Source organism: Choloepus didactylus, chromosome 3, assembly GCF_015220235.1.
Source record: "Choloepus didactylus isolate mChoDid1 chromosome 3, mChoDid1.pri, whole genome shotgun sequence".
NCBI classification, from domain to species: Eukaryota; Metazoa; Chordata; class Mammalia; order Pilosa; family Megalonychidae; genus Choloepus; species Choloepus didactylus.
The window spans coordinates 184779586-184800442 of NC_051309.1; the positions used below are offsets into that span (position 1 = coordinate 184779586).

At 40.8% G+C, this 20857-nt stretch overlaps 1 protein-coding gene across 1 annotated transcript in view; it reads right to left on the reverse strand.

The window, feature by feature from the left end:
• Positions 1 to 5511: 5511 nt before the first annotated feature.
• The window catches only part of MFAP3L (microfibril associated protein 3 like), a 39582-nt gene continuing 24236 nt past the window's right edge, over positions 5512 to 20857 (reverse strand). Inside the window, 2 exon segments of the mRNA XM_037831008.1 lie at positions 5512 to 10826; positions 10829 to 11305. Coding sequence (XP_037686936.1) covers positions 10375 to 10826; positions 10829 to 11305 — 929 coding nt within the window. The 3' untranslated portion in view covers positions 5512 to 10374.

Below are 20857 nucleotides of genomic sequence, written 5' to 3' on the forward strand. Positions count from 1 at the left end.
AAAGGTCCACAAGGCAGAGAGATCAGCTTTTCTTCGGGATTTGCATACGCGCCTCAGGGCCTGAGCTCAGGCCTGAGCTCTGCCCTTCCCCTTTCTATGTTCACCAGAACTCCAAAAATCCTCTGCTTTTATTTTGGAGTTTTTCGTGCTGTTTTTTTCTATGCCTGTCTCCTCTCTGCTGGGCTGGCTGGTCTCAGATTCTCTGGTGTCTGGTCTCAGTCTATCTATGGTTGGAGTTTGGATCAGTAGAATGAGTTTCCGATAAGGGCTGCCACTGCAGTTCTCCCTTCTCCTTCCCGGAGCTGACAGCCCCTCCTCCCACGGGAGTGAGCCTGGCAGGGAGGGGCGCGGGTCCCCTGGCCGCAAAAACTTACAGATTTCGCTGATCTCAGCAGTTCCCGTTTTTATGAGTGTTGTGTGAAGTATGCCCAATGTCAGATTGCTCTGTGGTGTCCAGTCCACGCAGTTCCTGGCTTTCTACCTACTTTCCTGGAGAAGTAACTAAAACATACAGCTCACCAGTCCGCCATCTTGCCCTGCCTCCAATGTTTCAGTTTTAAAATAATTTCAGAAATAGCCAACATTAAAGTTTACCTCTTTTATGTTAAACTGATAAAATGTCAGCTACATGGCAGATGAGTTTTCTCAGGGAATCTGTTCTGTGACTACCAGCATTTCATATCACACATAGTAATTTGGTCCAATGGCCAAATAGCTAAGTGGGCAAGAAAATAAAAAAAAAAAAAAAAAAAATCTAAAAAGGGCAATCTGTGCAGATGTTACAGAATAATTTACCTTCTTTAGATAAATTACTTAATTTGTTTTCATTTCGCGTTAAAACCTGGATGATTAGAATGAGGAATCCCCTTAAAATAAGTCTTTGGGACAACTTTGCATTCACATCATCAAATTCTACATGGAAGAAGTCTATAGCATCAGTGCAGATAATAATCAATCAGACCTTCTTTTACTGAAAACAATCAGAGGCACTGATCATTTTAAGGGTCTCCAGTATTCATCAGCTTCATATGAATCCTAAAAATGTTCAGTAAGTAGAAGCTGTACAGCATTTATATTGAGCAACCTAAAAAGCCCCCTAATTTTATTAGAGTTCTATGCTCAGGTGATTTTTTTTTTTTTTTTTTTTTTTGGCATAGTTCACTCAGATTCATTCCTATTACATAATGGCCTTTAAAAACATGAGTCAGTTTTAAGAAAATCTACTGTTTAACCAGTTGCCTAGTGCCTACCAAAATAAGTTGCTTATTTAATGAACATTGGAGTAGAAAACACAAGGGTAGTGAGAAATTTTTTTTTCACAAGTTCATATTGCTATATCAATCTTCATTCATAGATATATTTTAGTAATTTAATATCTCTGGAAAAACTTATTTTACCCTTGGTGTCTTCACTTTACCTAACAGGCTAAATACAATTGGTGCTGGGTCTAATCTATCTGGTATTGAAAAATATCTCGACATGCCACTTAAATATATATATATGTGTGTATATATATATATATATATATACACAGACACACGCACACACTTTTTTCAGCATGTCAATTTCAAGGATCCTTCAAAAACATAATCAAGTAATCTTCTGAGGCAATGAATTTGTGGGTTCATTCCTTCATTCTGGCCATAACGAACAACACTTTGATGAGCTGTACCCTCAGGACATCTGAGTGGGCACATTGGGGACACACCTAATGGCCAGATACCAGCCCTTGCCTACCCCCCTCCTTTTCTACTGTGTGCAGATGTTTCAATAGGTTTCCACTCCACAGTCTGGGGGAGACGCCAGGTCTAATGAAAAGGGCCAACCATACCTTGAACCCAGAAACCAGGAATCAGTAGCCCCAGATGCTTATCAGAGCAGGAACTCTCAGTGGCAGCCCCTCCCCCTGGGGTGCATAAATAGTTGATCCTCAAACAGCACAGGGTCTTCCCTCTCTGATGCAAAGCAGGGCATGTGGGGCTGCCATCCACTGACCCTGACCGGAGCAGTTGGTCTCACAGGGACACCAGCAACAGTGGGGTTTTCTCCCCTGCTCTGGTGGACCCTATATGCTATGTAAACAATAAAGCCATCATTAGCTGTGAGTTTCCACTGAGCCTGAGCCAGTGTTCCCATGATGCACCATATAGCAATTCACTCCACAGATTTTGGTCAGTGAGCAGGGTGCTTGGGAATGTAAGGTGTGGTTAAGTTTTGGCAGTTCTCGTGTTCCTTTTGTACGGAAGCATCTTGGGCAACACAGGACTCATGGCTTTGTGGACCAAAGTGAAGGGTTATCCCCGCTTTTGCAGCCTGGGTAGAGGTACTGACCAATGGCTGGGGGACATACAGTGTGCTGTCTCTGTCCTCTAGGAGAAAGGCAGCTATAAAAGGAACTCTGAGATTCCCCCCCATGAATGTCAGGGAGTTGGTTAGCTGGTTCCATGCTGAGATCAATGAGACTGTGGCTTCCACCACCCAGAGTACACTAGTGGCCTCTCATCTTTCTCCTTCTGGAACCAGGCATACCCACACTAGGCTACCCATATTGCTCTTGATGTTGAACCCACCAGACCTCTTGGGACTAGACATGGAACTCCTGTGATGAGTCCTGACAACTCCCATCTATCAGGAAGGGGTGGAAGTGGACGAGAAGATATGGGAAAGGCACTCAGATCAATGAGAAAGGGTTGAGGCTATAGCTCAAGGCAAGGGGCAGACCAACTGGGTGGTCTTAGAGGGAAAAGATGAGTTAGTATAGATAGGCTGAGAAGAGAGTCTCCCACAGGAGGTGGTTGCGTGACCACCCAGTAGGACTAGTTATTGCTTCCCCTTCCTGTTTTCTACAGGTTTGACCCAGCAGCAACCTAGAAGGAAAACACCTTTGCCCAGCTGACCTGGGCCATCAGGGCAGCAGCAAACCCGACCAACTGCTGGATCTGCCATCTGGCCTCTCGCTCTGTTTCTTCTCTTTGTCAAGTCCAGATCAACACTCAAGTTGCTGATTTTCCCTGCTTCATGTTTGAACTAACATTGGGAGGTCCTTCATTTACATCCTGTGGCAAAGATATTGGCACAACTGGCGACTGTTCACTCTTCTTGTCCACACCCCGGGCCAACCTGCCAGGATGCAAAACTCCTGATACAATGAAACTTGCAAATGGCTCAGTCATCCCTCCAATTTATTATCCCAAAGTGTGATTTGCTTGGGAGAGGGGTCCATGATTCTGGATTTGCCTCTTTCGGCTGGGAATAAGTGCCAATGCAAAAATCATTAGAGACTCTAGTCAAAGTAGCACTTGATAGTAGCATTGCCTTAGACTTTCTCCTAGACCAACAAGGAGGCCTATATCTATTGCTAACACCTCCTGCTATACATGGGTTAATACCTCAGGGGAGGTGGAGCAGGAGGAAATGAAAACCAATGGCAAGCCCACTGGCTGCAAAGCGTACAAACTGATTCCATGTGGGAGCTCTTCAGCTGTCTCTCAGTGGGAAGGGAGGCATGGATGCCACCATTACTCCAGACAGGCCTGACCATGCCGCTTGGAGTAATGGGATGCATAGGTGAAGCCCTCCTAATGTGCTGCAGCTGCTGGGGCTCCCAGATCTTTACTGTCAGCATTGTTGAGAGCCATGGGCCAATGGGCCTGACTTATGTTTGCCTTTGTGGCTGAGGTAGAAGGTGGCCTTAAGTTGTGGAAGCTAATGCGCAGGAGTGGACTAGGCCTGGTTGGGAGGCTGAGGAGTGGACTGATGAGGAAGTCACAGACACACAGTCACCAGCTCTCAGCCATTGCTACCTACCCCGCCACCTTTTCTATTGTATGCAGATGTACCAGTATGTTTCCATTCTACAGCCCAGGGGAGATGGTAGGTCTAATAAAAAGGCCTGATCATACCTTAAACCTGAAAACCAAGAACAAGGAACCCCAGTTTGTTATCAGGGCAGAAGCTTTCAGTGGCAAGGCCCCTCCTCCCTGGGTTGTATAAATACCCTGCCCTTGGGCAAGGCAGATTTATCTCTCCTCTCTGATGCAGGGCATTCAGAACTACCATCCACTAACCTTGATCTGAGCAGTTTGGCCTCCCAGGAGACCAGCCGCGAGGGGATGTCTTACCCCGCTCTTTTGGACCCTGTCTGCTGTCTATGTAACAAAATGGTCATTTTCTGAAAGTCTGTTGTGCCTGAGCCTGTGTTCCTTTGACTCACCATACAGCAACTGACTCCACAGGCGGGGAGATATTGCTGACATCTGCCTTATCATTCCTGTTGTGAGAAACTGTTCACTCAGAGTGAACACAACATGGCATATTATTCCTGTAGTAGAATCTGCAGTGCCCATTGCTCATATCCTTTGGCTAAGATCAAATGTAGTATCTTTAGTACCAGTATTTTTTTTGTGTGTGTGTGTGAGGTGGGGTGGTGGTAATCCTTTCTTTTTATATGAATACATTTATTATTTTACGTGCGTATTGACACTAAAGAAGACAATTTTATTGTGGCAAGACTAACTCATGCTTTCAGCTCCAGGTGGCCCAACAAGGACCAGTGGGTAGTTCTTTTAAGATTTTGACTCAGGATTTAACACCTATCAACAAAGGGATATACTACTGCGTATAGCAATAAGCTTCCCATTACCAGATTCTAAAGCACAGCTGAACTACTCTTTTTTAGGGACACTGTAGAAAAGATTCATGAATCAGATAACCTTACACTTATTTTCCAACTTTGAGACAATACACATGTCTCTGAAAATCATTCATGTTAATATTAAGCCTTACCTAGCTCCTTAGATTAAGTCTCATGCAGTGCATGCATTCCAAAACGGGCAAAAAATTCAGCAACTATTTGTTCTGGCTCTTGAAAATATGGACCAGCCAACATTTCCCAGTTGGGATAAAACTTTCCTATTTTCTCTTCTGTGATGACAAAACTGTTAATGTTGTGTCATTAATGCCAGCATAATTCTCTTAAACCTTTCTTTTCCTGAGAGAACGTATGGATAGTTTATTGGATAACATGCATAGTTTATTGGATAACTCACTCAGCTATAGCTATTTTGTCTGTCTCTTTGTTCTACTCTACAGTGAAAATACTGATTTTCTGCCTCTTTCATATGTCTTACTTTCCCAAAGGAAAGGCAGTCTCCTTTCTTGGTTGTTCATTTCATCTAAGAAGAATTCAGCTTTCATAGCTTCCTATTGTCCAAGGAACCTACTTGGCACATCCTTGGACTTGGCCTGGATTTGGGGTTGTCTAGGGGCTTCACAGCAGTTCTTGTGCCTCCTCCCTGTGAACAATCTGGGTATGTGAGTTTCCTGGTCTTTTGGGGAGAGCTTGATGTTTTGTAGTTTTACATAAAAATTATTTAATTTTCCTCTTTCCCTAAGAAATGCCACAATGCAAAATGTAGGGATGAGAATTGACTGTAGATTCCATAACATGGTAAAGAGTAAATCAGGCCACAATTGCATGCCCTTCAGATGGGACACAACACACAATCCACACACCTGCACACACCCTTTATTAAAGCAACATTCAATTCAAAAGTACAGGATGGATCACATGGTTTTTTTTTTTTTTGTTACCTTAACATTAACTTAAATACTAGTCATTTGTTTACACATTTAAATTATTTTTTAAAAAGTGAACATTTTATAGTTCACCAAATCACCAGTTTAACATTTCTGCCCAGAACGGTTTTTTCATGTTATTTTCTTATCTTAACAATGGACATCCAGAACTACTGAAATGCAGCAAACCAAGCGTAAGTGCAAGCATCTTCTTTGATCTTAACTCACTATTAGCAGCTCAATGGTCTGAGAGACAAACAGAAGGGTTGTATTATTGGTTAAATAATAATAAAATAAAGCCAGACTATTCCTAGAATTATTTCCTTTCTATTTTTGTATTCTCTAGCTTCAATTTTGATTGTGTTCTTCTTAGCACTAGCCCCTTTAAAATTCCACATTTAACAAAAAAGATCATTATCATCTTCATTTGATATTTTCTTGTATTAACAAACACTCAGTCCTTTGGAAAATATAGTAAGCAATTCTGCTGTATTTGATTTAGTTCCCTACCACTGATTTAATCCAAACCTGGTTAATCACTGTAGTAATCCTCAAGGAGTCATAAGGAAAAAATGAACTTGGTTATCTACAGAAGGATTTTTAAATGGGTAGGTGATTGTAAAAAATGGCTAGTATCTTGAAGATGACAGTTGCTCAAAATATGTGTGTGTGAATTATATGAGATTTGGTAGATATTTAAAGAGTACCAATAAATTAGCTTAAAAAGCAAGAATAGAAACAGGGATTATAATCTCAAGGAACTGCCAAAAGGTTATATGAAGATATGTACAGAATAATAGTCGAACTGTGCTGAGAAAATAAGGTATCTGAAAGGCTCCATTTTCTTACCAAATGAAACACTGAGAAGAAATCCCCACAGTTAACAAGAACCACAGGGCTACTAATTGAAGAGTTTTAGCATGGATGCAACACTGTATTTCAATCTGTGTAATAAAAGGTGTCAGATTGGCCTTTCTAAAATGTTTCCTCTAGTGGCTGGGTATTGCGTTTCTATAGTTAAGCTGATCTGTGTGGCTCTACTACATTTACAGTGTGCCTGTTCAAAACATGCAAATATCTTGTGTTCCTTACATTCTCTTCATATAATGTGTTAAGCACTGAGCAGATCCCATATCACCCATAAATAATAATACAAACATTAGATTTTAAACATGTTACCAGTCTTGTAAAACAATTTACATAGCCATTGTTAAAGTCAGTCTTTCCATAAAGTTGCATTCTTGTTATCTCACATTTGCCCTTCAAAGGGAAGTTTAAACAACATGGACTTCTATACTTAGAAATGAAGGCCTGAGGGATGTCAGACCTTTTAGCCTTAGTCTTGAAAAAAGGAATGCTCATAGGGATCTGAGACAAATCACTTTCGATGTAATGACATGACACGGTAATGTCTGGGATGGGTGAGAACATTCAAAAAATTTTTAGACAGATTTCTGTATGTCATATATCACATTTGGTTCCTAGAGATTTTAGTCAAGTATTAATATTTCTTTTTGCCAAGCATGATATACAAAAAGATGATAATAGTAGATGTGCCCTAGAGATATGAAAATATAATATATAAAACAAACCATTATAAATTACATAGATTCTCAGTATAAAATTCTGTATTTTTCCATTTAGAATAAATACCACCCAAGCTTACAGATAATCTACATGAATCAAATATGCACACATATCTGAATCATTTTCAGAATTTCAAGGAAAAAAATTGTTAGAGATAAGACCAGGATGACTCAGAAACCAGAAATTGTCTGATTTTAAGAATGACTACATAAGGCCCAAAGGACACAGCTTGGGATTCATTTAGTTTTAAGATTTAACATAGAGTCAGTCTCTCTCTCTCTCTCTTTCTCTCTCTCTCTCTCTCTCTCTCTCACACACACACACACACACACACACTACAGCCATACGTTTATGAATTTCTATGAAGCTGAACAGTTCACTTTATCTTTGAAAAATTAGCTAAAAGTTACAAGGTCTTCTACATTTCATATTCTGCAGGAAGGCCTCTCTCATTTCCAAAAGAAAGCTATAGGATGGAAAGGAAGAGTGTGGAATTTCTAGAAGTAGAAATCCCTATTAAAAGCCAAGGTCAAGAGTAGTTTGATGCCTTAAGGGGGAGGAAGATTTGAAAATCTGTGATCCCTCTCTACCACTCCAGTCTACAGAAGCTAGAACCAACCTGCAAACATTCTTTGGTCACACATTTTTGCTCCTGCTTCATATTTCTAGCTTATTATCTATTATTCCATTATCTCTAAATAATGTCTAGATGGAATGGATGCCTACATGTACATGTCTTGTGGGGAATTTGCACATAGGTTTGGGTGGAATGAAAACTCAACAGAATGGGGAAAAAGTACACACAACATCACAAAACAAGCTTAAGACTCTGTTGTTGATTTGGATATACAAATCCATGGTGAGAATTTTTTGACTTCCACGATAGCTAGGAAAATATATTCTAAGAGCTGGAGACAAAAGTTTCTACAACCCAAGTAAAATCCTAGTCCAGAGAGCACAAACAGAAAAGCTATAGCTTCTCTTGCTTGCTCACTACCAATTTCTTTACGTGACCACCTAAGACACTTCTCTCTAGCTAGATGCCAACAGTCCATTTCCTGTCAAGAGATGCCTGATCAAACTCCCTGCCTGTCAGATTGCCTGCCACACCAGTTATCTATACATAAAGAACCCCATGAACGCCACTTCTAAGGCAAAGTCCACCGCCCTCAGTTACAGAGCAGATATGTTGTAAAGTTTGAATAACAAGCGCATTCAGTCACAGGTAGCCATTTTTGTCCCAAGATTGCTCATCTCCTGCAATGGGGACCATCATGGGAAATTACAAGCTTTCCATAAAACTATACCTGTTTGAGCTAGAAGGGATATTGCAGCCCACTGAGTGCAATCTGCATATTTTACAGATGAAAATGTTTAAACCCCAGAGATAGAATGAAGGGAGTTTGTCCAAGGCCATTTACCCAGAGAGTGGCAGAGTGAGGATTAAACATCTGGGTCTGCTTTTTCATTACCAGTGTGCCCCTATGTAACCTCAGACATCATAATCTGTCAACTGATGTGGCCATGGCCCTTATCATTACTTTAAGGTTACTGTTCCTCTTGCTCTTAAGTGAAAATGAAATAATGTCTACTCTTCTCAATGCCAGTAAACCTCCAAAACGTAGATGCGGTCCCAATGATCTGTGGGGAGGGGTGGGGAGGGGGGATAAGGGAGGAGCCACAACTTATGTTAAATGCTATGATTTTCCAAAACTAAAGCTTTTTATTTTAAAATGTAATGCAGCAGAAAAATGTTAGGTAATCCCAGAGATGAGTGGGGAAATCTAAAGTAATTGCAGAAAAGAGCAAAGACTATAAACTGATTTGGTTCTGTAAGAGCGTGAGACCATTTAAATGGCACATGGAGCTCATCTGCTCCCTCTCACAGATGTGGAAACTGAGACCCAGACTTGCACAAAGCCAGGCTACTGGTTATTGGCACAATCAAGTAAGAAAGGTATTAAGCCTCTGGTTGTCTTTTTTCTATAGCATCATGCTCCTCACATATAACTGCTTTCTTGTGGGACTGAATATCAATACAATAATTTTGGCTGAAATCTTACTATACAGTTCCTTATGCCATTACTCTAACCCTTCACTCTCCCCTTAAAAACCAAGTCAACTAGGCAGTCCACAAAAGTGGATTTCAGAGATTAAATAATCTCATAGATTCTTATATTTGCTGCCCACATCAAGTGCTTGAGTCACTCAACAGCACATGGCCTTCTGGGGATCCAGTTCTATAATTTATGGGAATTCATCAAGTGGCTCTTGTCTTTAGTAGCAACACATTTCACGCAAAGAATCAGTCTTTGCTTGGAGGATAGTGTTACTTAAATGTAAACAGTAGTCTCCATGGGTAGTGTGGGTATATCTAACCTTTTATGATAGCTCTCCACATCTCAGTTGAGCTCACCAAAAGGCTCTCAGAATTGGATGAGTAAACACATTTTTATTTGGCTATTAAAGTGCTATTTCTCGGGCAAAATTTTTCTCAGTTTCACAGCAGCAGCTTCACTGGAAACAAAAAAAGCAATGTATGGGAAACACAAAATAATAATAACAAAGAGCTTAGTAACTATTTTAGAACATTGCAAATGACTTCTCCATATCAGCCCTGGTGCTGGTGACTGATAACAGAGGCTCTGAGGTAAATGTTCTGGGGCAAAATAAGGACAAATGGCAAAGATGACTAAACCAAAAAGAGCAATTAATATTAATATAATAACAACTACTCCATTATAAGGGAACAGTGAAAGTAATTAAAACTGAGAAGAAAGTGCAACAAACCCATGTACATGCATTTGCTATTAGTAGGAGAGCTATAATTTTTAAAAGGAAAAAGCAAGGCAGGGTGCATTGGACAGGGCTATTGAACTCAGAATATCTTACAGTAGTGTACTCTGTGCCAAAAGGGCATCACCAATTGGGGAATTTGGCAGAGAATAGCCTATAAAACTCATCTCACGTGGACAGACACCTCTGTCCAGTGTTATCAATTCTGCACCCTGGTATTTCTCACATCCTTTGCTGCTGGGGAGAGTCCCCTCAAAGAACCTGCAGGCAGGTGCTTCCCCTTTTAAAATGGCATCGATCCTACCTAAATGATGAGAGTCTCCTGGTAAGGCTTAGCGGCAATTGCGTACTACATCTGTATTACAAGGAGCAGCCCCTGATTTTCTTGATATGCATAGCTTTTCAGAGTTGTTATTAGACATGGCTTTCGTAAATAATGCAGGTGTTTTTGTCATGTGCCACTGCTGGCTCTGTAGTTTCCAGATGAGCTGGTGGCAGGACTCTATCCAATACCTCAGTAGGTGTCGGTTCTTCAGACGTTAGCTCTGTGGAAGTTATATCAGTAGAAGGCTCTGCAGTTTCTGGGGAACGTTCGGCTGACGGTTCCGTCTCCTCTTCATCTTTGACTCCAAACTCCACCCCCTCTTGGTCTTCCCCGTGGTCTTTTCTGGACTGCGGGTGGACAGACACCTCGATGGCAATCTGCTGAGGCTGCTCGTGCAGCGACGAGGCGTCCGAGTCGGCGGTGGGGGAGTCGCTTCGCTTCCGAGAGTTCGGGATGGTGTAAACCTCGTCCGTGTCCACGGCTTCCTGGCCTTCTGGGGTTATGCCTCACGAAATTCTGCCCTGCTCCTCCAGCCCGACACCTCCATGATCTCCTCCATAATCGTCCTGCAGTTCATAATGAGAGGAGGCAGAGGCACGCTCCGGGCCAGCTCTTCGATGTAGCGGGCGAATTCCATGGTTTTGAACTGGGTGACTTTGGCAAGCTCTAGAGTTTTGGCTGAGGTGATGATGGGGATCCGCTTGGCGATCTCAAATGCCTTCTGCAGCTTCTCTGCGCCTTCGGTCCTAAAGAACTCGTTGATGGCCTTCTCGGTCTTCTTCAGGTGGCTGCTCATCATGCACAGGCGGGTGATGTTGAGGATCATGACGATGGTGAAGGCCACCAGGCAGACCACCATGTAGTAGACGCCCATGTCTCCCGAGGTGAAGATGACTCTCAGGGTCACCGTGTTGTTCACAGTGCCATACCTGTTGGAAGCGATGCACGTGTATTTACCTCGGTCGGAGAAAGACACTCTGGTGATGTTCAGGAGGCCGCTGTCGTGCATCTGCCATTTTCCTGTCGGAAGGGAGGGGAGAGGATTCAACCAAGGTCCTGCAGTTGCCACGGCAGTTACAGGAAACTGCTGTGCATTTCTAAAACCATCTATCGCTACGACTCCCACCAGCAGTGAACATTTACTTAATGTGCTTACTGTGTGTCAGATGGTGTCTAAGTTGCTTTACATGCATCCACTCATTAAATCTGTACACACCTCTGAGCAGTCGGTACTAGTACCAACCCCATTTTACAGGATGAGGAAACTGAGGCACAGATAGGTTAAACAACCCTCCCAAGGTCACTGTTTTGGAAGTGATAGAGGTAGAGGACCTCAAGCTCCAGTACTCCTCAGGGACTCTTAATCATTGAACTATGCTGCATAAGTCTACATCCTGGCGAAAAATAAACAGTCTGGAAAACATTGTGATTTTACTGACAAACACTGTGATTTTACCGAGGTCATCCTTAATGGTAGCATTGGATTTTCAAACCAGCCTGTGAGCACAACTCTATTGAATATGTTTACCAGGGTCAAAGCAGTTTTAAAGCCTCTTAGAATATAATGCTTTAGTAGCATTTATCCCAAATTCTAATTTGGGATAAATCAATTAAATTCTAATTGTTTACCTGGGCTCCTCATGTTTGGGATTGAAATTACCCTTGTGTGACCTCATTTAAATAAAACATAATTTAGGTGATTAATTATGGGAAACTACCATGAATTGTCTATACTACTTAGAGTTACAAGCTAACAATGTGAAAATTCGGAGGCTGGGTATGAATTCATATCAATTTATTTTAGCTTTGCAAATAGATTACAGACTCATCCCATTGAAAATAAGCCAGCCATGAGGGAGAGTGCTCCCTGATAAACGTGATTCCCTCCCCCCCCCCCCTCCCCATAGAAAGGCAGGCTTGGATCCAGTGTTGCCCTGGGAATGGGGTTCTGAATCTGACAGACTGCTCTTGTTTGGATTGATTTTGCCATCTACCCGCATGTCAGAGGACCCTGCAAAACAGGATTCTAGGTTTGGCTTCAGGTCATGAGTCTGAGCCTTTCTGAAATCCTACCACCTGCCTCCTCTGTCCCATGGAGAAAGGACGGTCCAGGTCAGTTCTCTTGGGGCTCTAAGGAGCAGGCAGAGTTCTCCATGAAAGTGCTTTGGTCTCCTAAGCCAACTACGAAAAGCTCTCCTGGGAGATGGGGCAATTTACATGTAGTTTCCTTTTAACTATCTAATTATCAATTATTGCATTGTAATTTTGTTTGTTTCCTCCTCCTTCCCACAGTGACTTTTAGTCTAACATTTCCTGAAAGCATGTTTTATTATTATTATCATCATCTATCTCATGAGCACAAAAGGGACCAAGGTCTCAATGGACTGTGGAATGAGGCCACAGTGGGCCTTCTTCACTCCAGCATCCTCTGCTCCTAGGCACACTCTTCAAGAAGCTAGATGGAGGGATGACAGACCTTCCAGAGCCCACAGCTCCTCCTGTTCTCAGAGGCGGTGAGCCTGGCAGGTTGCCTCCCCGTGGATGCCATCATGCCATTTTGCCTTCTGAAAGAACATCTGTGAAGAGTAGTTCCTGGTGTCCCTGAGTAACCCTCTTCTAACAATTCAGTCAGTGTATTTCCTCTAAGAGCATACAACACTAGTTTGGAAAATGTCATGAATTTTCAGCCTCTTGTGAATGTGTCTGAATAGACAAACTTGGCACATAGTCTGTGAAATTTTCTCTCGTTCGGATGGGGTATGGGCAAGCCTTTCAGCCCTTTCCTCTCCTGAACATGGAATATGATACTTCAGCTGCAGATTTACCTGAATATACAATGACCTGAGGCCAGGGATATTTGTAAGTTTATTTTCTTATAATTTGCATGTTTCATAAATGTAGACTATAGCAGCCATAAGGAAAAAAAAACTATAGTTGATCAGAAGTTTATTGTATGTGGAAAGTACTGGATTTCAAAGACTTACACATGATACTTGCAGTAAGTTTCACATATTTATCTTCCCTTCTTTGTTGGAAAATATAGCAGGACATAGGAGTAGAGGAGGGTGAGAATGTGAGTTTATTTGTAAGAGGAGTAGAAAGGATCATCCCCTTACTGCCACTGCTTTTGTGGAAAATTAACTGTAAATACAAAGGCAGAGCAATAGGTACCTGGGTATAAGAAAGGAAAAGCAGAAGCGAGTCTTAAACTAAGAAGACAGGTATCTGATGGTGATATAAACAGTTTTCTTCCCACACTTGAATAATAATGGTAGTGATAATTGTATTCTGATTGTTAAAGAAAAATGAAATATTAAAATACATACTAATTACAGCATGCTAATGTTTTACTCTATTAAATATTTAAAAATGCATCTGAACTTGAACTTTACAGTTATTTTCAGGCATGTTTTTAATTGTCTATTGACATGTAGTTACCTATCCTGGAACTGATAAGTTCAGTTCAGATAATTCAGCCACTTCAAAAGTTTCATGCCAGATTGTTAAAGGGGAGTATTTGGAAGCAAATACAACCTAATTAGGTGATACTTGTGGTTTGTTTTGGGGAAAGCGGTGAGATGTTCAACTGATAATTATTATTGAGGAGCACATGCTTCTACTTAGTCCAGGACAGTGGCTCTTTAGACTGACACCTTTTACATACTTCATCCGACAATTCATCTCGTTTGCTCTTAGGAGTTCAAAGCCCAGCCATGGGTCTATGCCACGACTCTTTTTACTTAACCATAAACCACCACAAATATGAATACATATTTTATAATCCTAATATACTTGGGTAATTACCTATAATAAGAGTTTCAACACCCTGGTTAAATGTCTGAGATCACACCCATCACTGCCAGCAGCACCCTCTGTCTCTAATAAGGGACAAAGCTATTCAGGCATCTTTTTACTTTTCGGGCCTTTATTAGATTCCTCTTGAAACAAACATATTTATTTTATGGATTAAGTTACATTAATGCCACTTTGGCCTCCTCTCAGGTATGATATGGTAAAATGAATATATGACTTGGATTAAACATTCCAAATCTTTGGAAGCCTAAACATACAAACACATGAAAACACACACACACATATATCCAAGGACCTCAGTGTCAGATGAGCTAAGATTCTGTCCTCAAAGATTATGTTCATCATTATCTTTTCTTTTTTATAGGCTGATATATTCATCCTTCCTGAGAACTAAGACTCCAAATAGTTCTGCTCAGCCTCAGCTTGAGCCTCTAATTATTAAAACATAAAATTTTTATTCTTATACTACTACCACATGCAGCTATGAAAACTATGAAGATGGCACATTTTGGGTTTTCTCCCACATCAGTTTTGGGCCCAGGCTCAGGAAGAATCTCCACATGCACCCACCCAGCCAGGAGCATCTTGACAACATTCTCTGTGTTGCATGTTGCCATTCACCTTGGTCCATAAATCCCATGCCCTGCGACTCATTCTGGAAAGATCATGACTTTTGCTGTCAGCAAATTAAAGAAATAAAAACACCCACAATGACTGTCACAGGAAACCCTGAGTGCTATACACGAAGTGAGACTACCAAAGTTACATGTTGAATTTTCATTAAGTTGCATCACTGCAGCACAAATAAAAGCCTAAAACATCAGCTGCTGATGCCAAGTTAGCTCTCCTATATGCAGTGATTTTGGAGGGAAAAAAGGGGCAGATGTTTTGGTTTAATTACAACTTTCTGAATGTAATATCATGTGTAAATTATTTCCCAAACACCCTTCATGCTAGTCCTCACTTCCTTGCCCAGGCAGGAGACCCCTCTCCCCCACCTCGGAATGCCCTTCCCCTGAACCTCCCCTTCCCAGTCCCCCCTAAAAGTTGGTACACCTGAAGGCTGTGGGCAAGGGATTAATGCACACGGTATGGAAAGGACTGTGATATCTCTACTGGAGACTAGAGATTGCCCAGGAATCTGTGGCATCTTTCCCAAGAAACCCCAGACACAATAATCTCGCGTGAAAATATCACATGTATTAACAGAAGCATTGTGGTAACAATCTCTGCTTTGCAAAGAGAAAGCTAACAGATGTTATTTCTTAGCTGTAGCACAGTGTATGTGTTATGCTGCACAACAGAGCTGACATTTGTAGAAGGGCAGTGATCTTTTTTATCTTGTTCACTCTACAGTCAACAAATATTACTGAATAAATTGTCTACATACCAGGCCCCAGGCTAGACTATGAGAACACAGAGATGAGTAAGGCCTGATCCCTGACAGCAAAAAACTCCAGTCCAAAAAGGGAGGGAAACAGACTTCCATAGAACACTCATTGCAGGGTCACGTGGTAACTGCACCAGGATGCTCGGTGGAGTGGGGGAGGGAAGAGCCAGCGAGGGCTTGTCAGAGATGAGCGAGGCACTGAGCCACCTCGGGGCGGGATGGCCCAGGCAGGAGAAGAGAAACGGGAGGAAAGAGGAGGCCTTTTAAGGCCAGAGGGGGAAGGTGGAAGGGAGCATCTGAGCACAGGAGAGATCACAGTGTGTGCTGCTGGAGTCTACAAACCATTTATAAAACCAACAAGGGCTTGGATGAAGCCGGGGCTTGAGAGAAAAGTAGGACAGACGGAAGGAGGGCCCAATGTTAGAGAGCTTTATATTTATCCTGCGGGAGAACAGGAGCCTCTCCTATGTTTGAGCCTCATTTTACAGTTTTTCCCCTGACAGACTTGCCTTATTTTATTTCTCACAGTTGCTGAGCTCTGTCTTGCCACAGGACACACACTTCCTCTCTGCCTGGAAAACTCTCCTCCCTCCTCACGCCCAGTCCCCCACCCAACACCTTCTTAGTCCGATGAAGACACCACCCTAACATCTCACCTCATGCCTTGAGAAAGCCTTTTCCGATCCCTGATTAAACCAACAGAGAAGAACTGAAAGTCAGAAGTAGATACAGGTAAATATGGGAATTTTAAATATGAGGAAGGTGACATTTTGAATCTGTGAGGAAAGAATACTGGGATAATTGACCATTTAAGTTAAATTCCTTCTTTATGGGATATACAAAAATTAATGGCAAGTACTCTCATGATCTGAATGTAAAAATTAAAGTACAAAACTAATAGAAGATATAAAATATTTTTATAACCTTGATACAGGAAAGTCTTTTTAAGCATGTGAAGAAAACCAGAAGCTATAAAGGAAAACAATGGACTAGACTTCCCCCAAATTTAAAATTTTTGCAATATACAATATGCCATATTAAGGTAAAGTTAAAAGCAAATAACGGACTGGGAGAAAATTCTGAAATGTTTGACAGGTAAATGCTTAATAACTAGAAAACATAAAAAACTACTCCTATAAATCAAGCATGTGAAGACAAACAAGGCAAAGGAAACAACTGGAAAAGGATATGGATAATTCATAGAAAACCAGGATGCAATTAGTCTCAGTGCATAAAATCACCAATTAATTAAAATTATAATTAAATTTAAAGAGATCAAGCAAAAATTTAAAAAAGAAGCAGCCTTTTTACCCTGCCAAAAAAAGTGGGGGCATTGATTACGCTATGTTGCTGAGAGTGTGGGAAAAGGGACATTGTCATACACTGCAAGAGGGAGTGAGACTGGTAAATCCTCTGGAAAGTTGATTTGGAGGCATCTATTGAAATTTAAAATGAATGTAACCTATAACCTGGCAACTCCATGTTTAGGCTTTTACTCTCTAGAAAATAGTGCTATAAAACATTACGATCTATATGCCAGTGTTACTTTCAATAGCAAACAGAAATTATTAAGAAGGGAATGTGGATGGTCTTAACTTTTTTTGTGATTTTCCACATTTTTCAAATTAGAAAACAAACCAATTGTGTATATGTTTCAGTAGCCTATTCCTCAAAAGTCTCTTATTTTACAAAATCTAATTTAAAAGAGACATGGACCATGATGCGTGACTACAATAGCATAAGACAACACTCAAACATTTTCAACTCATACAGAAACAAAAACAAATAAAAAACTTAACTATGCCAAACTGAAACACTGAACTGAAACAGCTTCTGTACTCTGCTTTTAAAAGATGCATAAAATTGGGGACATGGGCATTTCAGATTGTTACCTTTGGAAGAGAAATTCTTCAAATCAGGCAAGTCTAGATTGACTGGAAAATCATTCATGAATGTAAGAAAACCAAGGTAAAACAAAAACTTTCTTTTTCAGAATAGTTTTCCTCCCCAGTGACATAGCTCCCCAGCTAACCATCTCTGGGAGAAGCCGTAACTTCGGTCCCCTACCAGAAAAGTGGGTGAGCTGGTAACATCGTGCTCCCCATGGAGGCACACATGGATGGGGAAATCACTCAAGACATGCTACAGCACAATGTCACGTCAACAGGACAGTGTCAGACCAGCTGGCATTTGGAGAAGCGAATCAACACTATCACATGGCCATGGGTAAACCTGTAAACGTCAAGAAATGATATGGCATTTCTGATATTGGAACTCAGAACCCTTGCTCATGCAAACAACATCTGAACAAATGATTGCTTATAGAAATGAGCAGCATCAACACATTCTGAAACTGAAGAACTATAGGGAAAGTGAGAGCAAAACCAACGAAGATACTGTAATTGCAGCTTTTCTCTAAACACCCCATCTACAGAAATCTTAAATTTTTCCAGTTTTTCCTGAGGATCGCTGAGTATTAGAAATTAAGATTACACCCAAATGCTAAACACTCTCTGAATTGCCCTCAAATTACTTATGAGAAGAAAAGGATTTCTTTTTCCTTATCTTTCTGTGAATGTGTGTGTAAACAAACTGATAGGTGGTTTGCCAATATCCTGAATGAGAGGTATAGAAGATGAAAAACCCTGCTCACAATCCTGTTTAAACACTTAGATTAGGCTCTTAAGCCTCACACATCCATGATTTTCAAGGAGAGTTCCATTTGCCCAAACAAGTATGTTATTTTCTTGAAACCAACTTAGATAAAATTTTTCTGGTGGTAAGAATTCCAGAAAATGCTTACGCAATACCAACACTCACTTGAATGAGTTATCACATCATATTGGCAGTCTTCAAGTAAGAACAAAAATGTGCATGTGTTGTGTGTGTGTGTGCATAAATGTGAAGCATAATTGCAAAACACAGGCTACTGAAGAGAAAGGATCCAAGCCCTTCTACAAATCATAATTGAAAACCAACAGCACTGCCTAACTGCACGTGTCACAGGGCTTTAGCAGGAGATGACAGCTCCTTGAAGCCACTCGAGGAGTCAGGTTATCAGCATTGCTAGCTGCAGGGCTCTGGTGTCATATTCTGCACCCATTCCTCCCTGCAGTCCTCTCAAGAGGTGTCTTCAGAGTACTAGGGCAGCTTTAACAAACCATTTCCTCCATCATGTGGAGCGAAGGTGGCTTAGGATAATAAAGGATAGGCTAAGCATAGAGCTCAGGAAGGTGAAGATGGGAGGACTTTGCTGTTCAGAGCCTCAGCTCCACTTTAAAGGTATAAATAGTATGTGAAAAGAACCTACTGTCTTTTTACTTTCTGGCAAAAGAAATAATTGAGTCTTCAGTCATTTGATCTAGTAATATTTATTTTTAAAGTGTCAAGCGTGTAATTCCACATGGGCTGGCAATAATCTTTTCTGTGTATAGCTACAACAGGTGGTTTTCCAAGTCAGGAGCACCTTACACCTGGTTCATACAAATAACTTCCATTTGGAGAATCTCAGCTGTCATTCCCCTCTGAGATGGATCTGGAAGGATCTTTCCACTACTAAGACTGAAACTATCTGGCATACAACTCCAAATTCAGAGCTCAATTCAATTAACAAAACAAAACAAAACAAAACACCATAAATGGTGGTTACTTACTAGCTTGGTCCATTATATGGCTCAATTTGGAAAATGAACCTAAGTACCATAGATTAAACCACTTCTATGAGATAATTCATTATCGGTTCAAACAACTGACTTAAGACTGCTCTGGAATGGTCCCTTAGTTAGCTGAGGAGAGTTTCTCAACATTGGCACTGCTGACATTTTGGGGTAGATAATTCTTTACTATGAGGGCCTATCCTATACATTGTAGGTTGTTCAATACTTACAACCGCACCTGGTAGTGAGAAAGGATTGCTCCCATTTTACAGATTAGAAAACTGTGGCTCAGAAAAGTTAAGGAAATTGCTCAAAGTTAGACTTTAGTATGACATTCTGAATTTCCAATAATATATTCATAATTACATAAATTTTATTTAATGCCTTTTGATGGGCTGATTTTTTAATTTAAATATTTAATGTACAAAAAGAATTCAGAATGTTATTTTCATAAGTTAATACACTACTTCACACTGACCTTAGTGGTGAAGGATAGTCTATATTTATTTAATGCTGTGGAGACTGATCTCCTTATATATGTCGGGGGGGGGGCAGAATAATATTAGAGTCTTAAAACTTGGCTGGCATATCTTGTCGCTCTCTTGAAGTAGTAAAAGATATTTCATAGTCTATTCAAAGATTTTGCAAAAGTAGAGAGAGAAAAACAATAGAGCGATGTAAACTAAATGCAAAATACATAATAATGAATTCCACAAAGCTAGAGTAGCAGTTGTGCCAATTATGAACTTTGCATAATTCAGTTCACTTTACCTGTGTGCATGTTTATTATTAAAGACAATTCTTAGTTGTTTTTGGTACAGGACACTACAACAGCACGGGCAACAAATCCACAGAAAACTCCAAAACCTAATTTTAAGAATTTCAAACTTAGTCTCTAACAAGCCAGAAGTGTTTACAAGGGCCCTGACCTTCCTGAAATGCTTGTTAATGCCAAGTGCAGTTAAGCGGTTTGAAGTCAGAGTAAGAAGCCAAAGCAAAAACACACTGGGATAATTAGTACCTGAAATAATTGGGGTTTTCTCAAAATAATTTCTGGCAACTATGTATTTCTACTCACCTCTAAAAAAGGAAAATTGAAAACAGGGTATTTCATGGTCATGTGGTTATTCATGTTAGTTGAATTCTGAATTATTTCTGTAACTTGGTTGGTGGGCCACCTCAGAGGTGTTTAGGTGAACTACCAAACACAAAAACGACAACAACAGAAAAAAGAAAAAACCTCCTCCAGAAATACAGAAATAGATCACACATTAGTTTCTTCTTATCCTGTGGAACTACAGTGACAAGCACTAAGGAAGCAAAGCAAACCAGCTGCCGCTCCTGCCGACGACAGGAAATGCTCCATTCTTTCCAGACTGGCAGAGCTGGCATGAATAATAGCTATCTCACTTTTTCAGCATAAACAAGAAATGAAATTGTTCCTTTCCAAGCTTATCACAAAGCAAATGGCAGTGTACTCCCAGAGCAGCTCACCAGATGACTGTGAATAAATTTGTGTGTGTGTACTCATGTCATGAATACCCACATATTGCAGCCTAGATCCTAACCCTGTTTAACTTTGATGGTGGTTACAGTGCCTTTTCCATTAGGAATTCTTCCTGTGCTCACCCAGTCTGACTTAGAGACTCCTCGACATTTTCGATTATCTGTCTTCGCCATTAAACCATAAGCACATACCCGATGTGTCTGCCT